Source organism: Pundamilia nyererei, unplaced genomic scaffold (genome assembly GCF_000239375.1).
Source record: "Pundamilia nyererei isolate P.nyererei 1_Seehausen unplaced genomic scaffold, PunNye1.0 scaffold00100, whole genome shotgun sequence".
In the NCBI taxonomy this organism is placed as follows: domain Eukaryota; kingdom Metazoa; phylum Chordata; class Actinopteri; order Cichliformes; family Cichlidae; genus Pundamilia; species Pundamilia nyererei.
Genome location: NW_005187501.1, coordinates 2,297,836 through 2,301,446, shown reverse-complemented (window position 1 = coordinate 2,301,446; position 3,611 = coordinate 2,297,836). Strand labels below are relative to the sequence as shown.

At 40.3% G+C, this 3,611-nt stretch overlaps 2 protein-coding genes across 2 annotated transcripts in view; one reads left to right on the top strand and one right to left on the bottom strand.

Moving 5' to 3' along the window:
• Window positions 1-1,217, bottom strand: part of ogg1 (8-oxoguanine DNA glycosylase) — a 4,898-nt gene extending 3,681 nt beyond the window's left edge. Inside the window, exons 1-2 of the mRNA XM_005740524.1 lie at window positions 589-1,217; window positions 130-494 (exon numbers count right to left, since the gene is read on the bottom strand). Of these exons, the coding sequence (XP_005740581.1) occupies window positions 130-494; window positions 589-698 (475 nt within the window). The 5' untranslated portion in view covers window positions 699-1,217. The remainder of the gene's footprint in view (window positions 1-129; window positions 495-588) is intronic.
• Window positions 453-3,611, top strand: part of qars1 (glutaminyl-tRNA synthetase 1) — a 13,676-nt gene continuing 10,517 nt past the window's right edge. The window contains exons 1-3 of the mRNA XM_005740525.1: window positions 453-509; window positions 1,240-1,447; window positions 1,795-1,945. Coding sequence (XP_005740582.1) covers window positions 1,337-1,447; window positions 1,795-1,945 — 262 coding nt within the window. The 5' untranslated portion in view covers window positions 453-509; window positions 1,240-1,336. The remainder of the gene's footprint in view (window positions 510-1,239; window positions 1,448-1,794; window positions 1,946-3,611) is intronic.

Sequence of the window (3,611 nt, the reverse complement as noted above, 5' to 3'; positions counted from 1 at the left end):
CCTCTGGTGCAAATTACTGACCTCTGTCATCATTTTAGGTGGGGGAACTTGCACAATCGGTGGCTGACTAAATACTTTTTTGCCCCACTGTAGTAGCAAGGCTGTGCAAACACAAACTCACACACTGACCTTTGAAGACCTCTGCAATGTGTTTGAAGTGACAATCTGCTGCTCCCCACTCCTTGTGCAGGTCCCCCATCCTCACATCCAGCTGGAAGTAATCTCTCAGCATCTCTTCGTCCAGCTCTCTATTCTGTACTGAAGAAACAGCCAAAGGCTCATCTTCTTCCTTCTCTGGAGCACATTTGAATCTCTTCTCTGCTGTATTTTTGTCCAAGACAGAAACACTATATCTTCTCTTCCTGTCACTTCCCTCCTTCTGCGTGTCCTGGTTGTTGTACACGTGGTACCAAAGAGTCTCATCTGTTTGGGTCAGAGTCCAAACACGCCCTCCCATCACACCGGTCCAGTGTCCTTCTGTTGTTTCCCTCCATCTGCGGGAATAAGATGTGAGTTAATTCAAAGACTTTAAACCGCTTCAACTTGCATTTGATGTTTAAAGGCTGGACGTGATTTTGACCATCTTACCGGAAGGATTGTCCACACGCAAGAGTGAGATCGAGACGCAATTCGGACTTCGAACAAGACATAGACCTCCACATTTTTGATCCAGATGACAGCACCGCATGTTTGGCCATAATTCTGCTGTTTGCAGTTTCTGTTTAGTGATTAATAACAAACTTTACAGTAAAGTAAAGTCTTTTTAAACGCATAGTAGTGTAATCCGGCGTGTATGGTAGGTTACAATAATAAATACAGAAGTATTTTCCAGGAAGCTACGCGGCATTCCAGTAAATAACTTTCACGGAGATGTTTTGGCATAGATTATGATGGACGACAAAGACCTTACACTGAGTCGGAAAGGCGCAATTATTTTATATGAAAAGTTGTGAAAAGTATAAATTTTCCGTAATAATTGTTTAAAATATTATCTAGTATAGATAACAAGTAATGATCCTCAAAAATTCATATTGTCAGGAATTACTAAAATCTGATGCAACATCACCCAGATTCCGGTAACCCGTCCCTCACTGGTGTCAACACAAATCCTGATTGGTTCTTTCGATCGTAGTAGGCGGTAATCTTAGTAAATCTCCTTCACGATTGGTCAGTGAGATCCAAACCCGCAGAGTTCTATTGGCTAATATTCTTTGTACTTCACGTTTTTTTTCTTTCCAGAGGAAGTGGTCTCTGGTCTCTCTTTAGGAAGCAAAGTCGTGTGTGGCGGTGGTGTGTCTGTGCTGTTCCGATTTTAACCGGTGAATTCCGCGGGATAATGGCAGATACGCTGACACTTTTCACGTCCATTGGACTCAGCGAGCAGAAAGCGAAAGAAACGCTGAAGAATGACTCGCTGAGTTCTTCCCTGAAGGAGGCAATTACTCAGGTTGGTCCTAACGCTTATGGGGTAACTCAACTACCTGAATGCACAGCTGTGAAAACGACTGACACTTGACTGTACAGCTCAGCTGTATACAAACTTCTCATTTATTTATGCTACACTGGTTATAGTTTTAGATAGACCTACCCTGACCTTCTTGTAACTTTTGTGTACATTACGCCATAGTTACACTTTTACTTTCATATTTCTTTAGTTGGTAGTAAACCATCCATTATTTTATCTTTATTAGGCCCCCAGGGTCAAGATAAGGAAAGTAGTGATTATTAGCAATTTCCTTATTTGTCTTTAACAAATTCTTAATAATTCTTAAATTTCCTCTCTGTTTTCAATAGGTCCAACGTGTCCATGGGGCCTCAGGAGTGGACAAAGCCATGGGTACATTGCTGTACAGTATGGCATCTCGCCTTAAAGACATCAAACGCCTGGCATTTCTTTCAGAAAGTATAGCTCAGCGTAAGATCTGCACAGAACTACAGCTTGCAGGTAAATTATCAAAATTTTGGAAGTCAAGCAAAAGTGAAAGTGAATGTCTACAAGATACTAGTGAGACCTGCTGTTTGGAAGTTATGGTACTCACAAAGATAACAAGAGGTCGAGCTGGGGGTGGCAAACTTCAAGATGATGTGATAATTTGGTTTAGAAATAAGTATATCAGAAGAGCAGGTCAGGTTGAGTGTGCAGTGAGCAGAGGAGCTGCCAGGAACAGAGAAGATCCATAGATGTAGTGAAGGAGGACATCCAGAGGGTTGGTGTGATAGAAGAGGATGCTAGGGATCGGGTGAGATGGAAGTAGATGATCTGTTGTGGTGACCCCTAAAGAGAGCGACTGAAAGAAGGTCTGTTGTGGACCCAGTTTTAACCAGCAAAGTTTTCCAAAAATATTTTAAACATAATTTGTGCTCCAATTATATTATGATCTGAGTCAAATTACTGCAATTTTTTTTCACAAATTCTTTTAAAGCACAATATTTGTGAAATAAATATAAAGTGCTCAGGAAAAAATACTCTGAAAGCAACAAGGAATACTAATGTCGATGATGGACCAAATCAAAGAACTAAAAAATCCGATTAAGGAGAAAGACAAGACAATCCAGTTTTTGGAAAGGAAGGTGGATGATCTAGCACAGCAGGCTCGACTTGAAGAAGTGATTATTACGGGTCTGGAAACTAAACACAGGAGTTATGCGAGAGTCACCGAGTCTGGGACCGGTGCAAAAAGAGGAGAAGACGAGCCCTCGACGGAGGAGCTACAGTCGTTGGAACGGGAGGTTGTGAATTTCTTTTCGAATAAAAAACTTCCCCTGCATAGTAATAATATATCTGCATGCTATACCCTTCCTAGGAGGCACACTAATGCTCCTCCAGCAATTGTAGTGAGATTTGTAAACCGTAAACACAAAGTTGACTTGCTGAGGCGGTCCAGCCTTTTGAGAGGAAGCGGAGTATATTTGAATGAACATCTTACAAAAAGAAATGCAGATATTGCTAGACAAGCTCGCATATTACGGAAGGAGACAAAGATTCAAGCAACCTGGACCAGGAACTGTAAAGTGATGATTGAACTTAATGGAACACCAGTAGAAGCCAAGGTTATAACGATTAAGGATCTTGGGGAATTGGACATTTATACGAGATAACATTACCAAGATAGGCAGACGGTTACGACCAATCATGGCTATGAGCTTAAAAACAATTAGTTCATCCTTTACAAGAACAGATGCTACTTCGGGTGGAAAAGGACAAAAGGAAGTTGTAAATTGGACATGGAAGAAGATAAGATCAATGGACTTTAAAATATGTCGATAAATAAATGTGCGATTGTTAAGGATCCCTTTCTTTTTTGAGGTCAAATAGATATTCTTAGAATAATTATGCATAATGCTCGATGACTCAGATCATAAACCATATGATTTTGAAGCAGGTATTGACCCTGAAAGGAATGTGCTTAATACAATTAATGTCACATGTAAAGACAGAGGAGCAATTCAGGGATAAGGTTGAAATAGCTAATACATTTTCATTAATTCATATTAATTGCAGAGGTCTTTATAGAAGTTTTGCTTCGATTGAAGATTTTCTGTATAGTTTGAGAGGCAAGTTCCAAATAATTTCTCTGTCTGAAACATGGTTAGATGAGAATAGGGGTTGT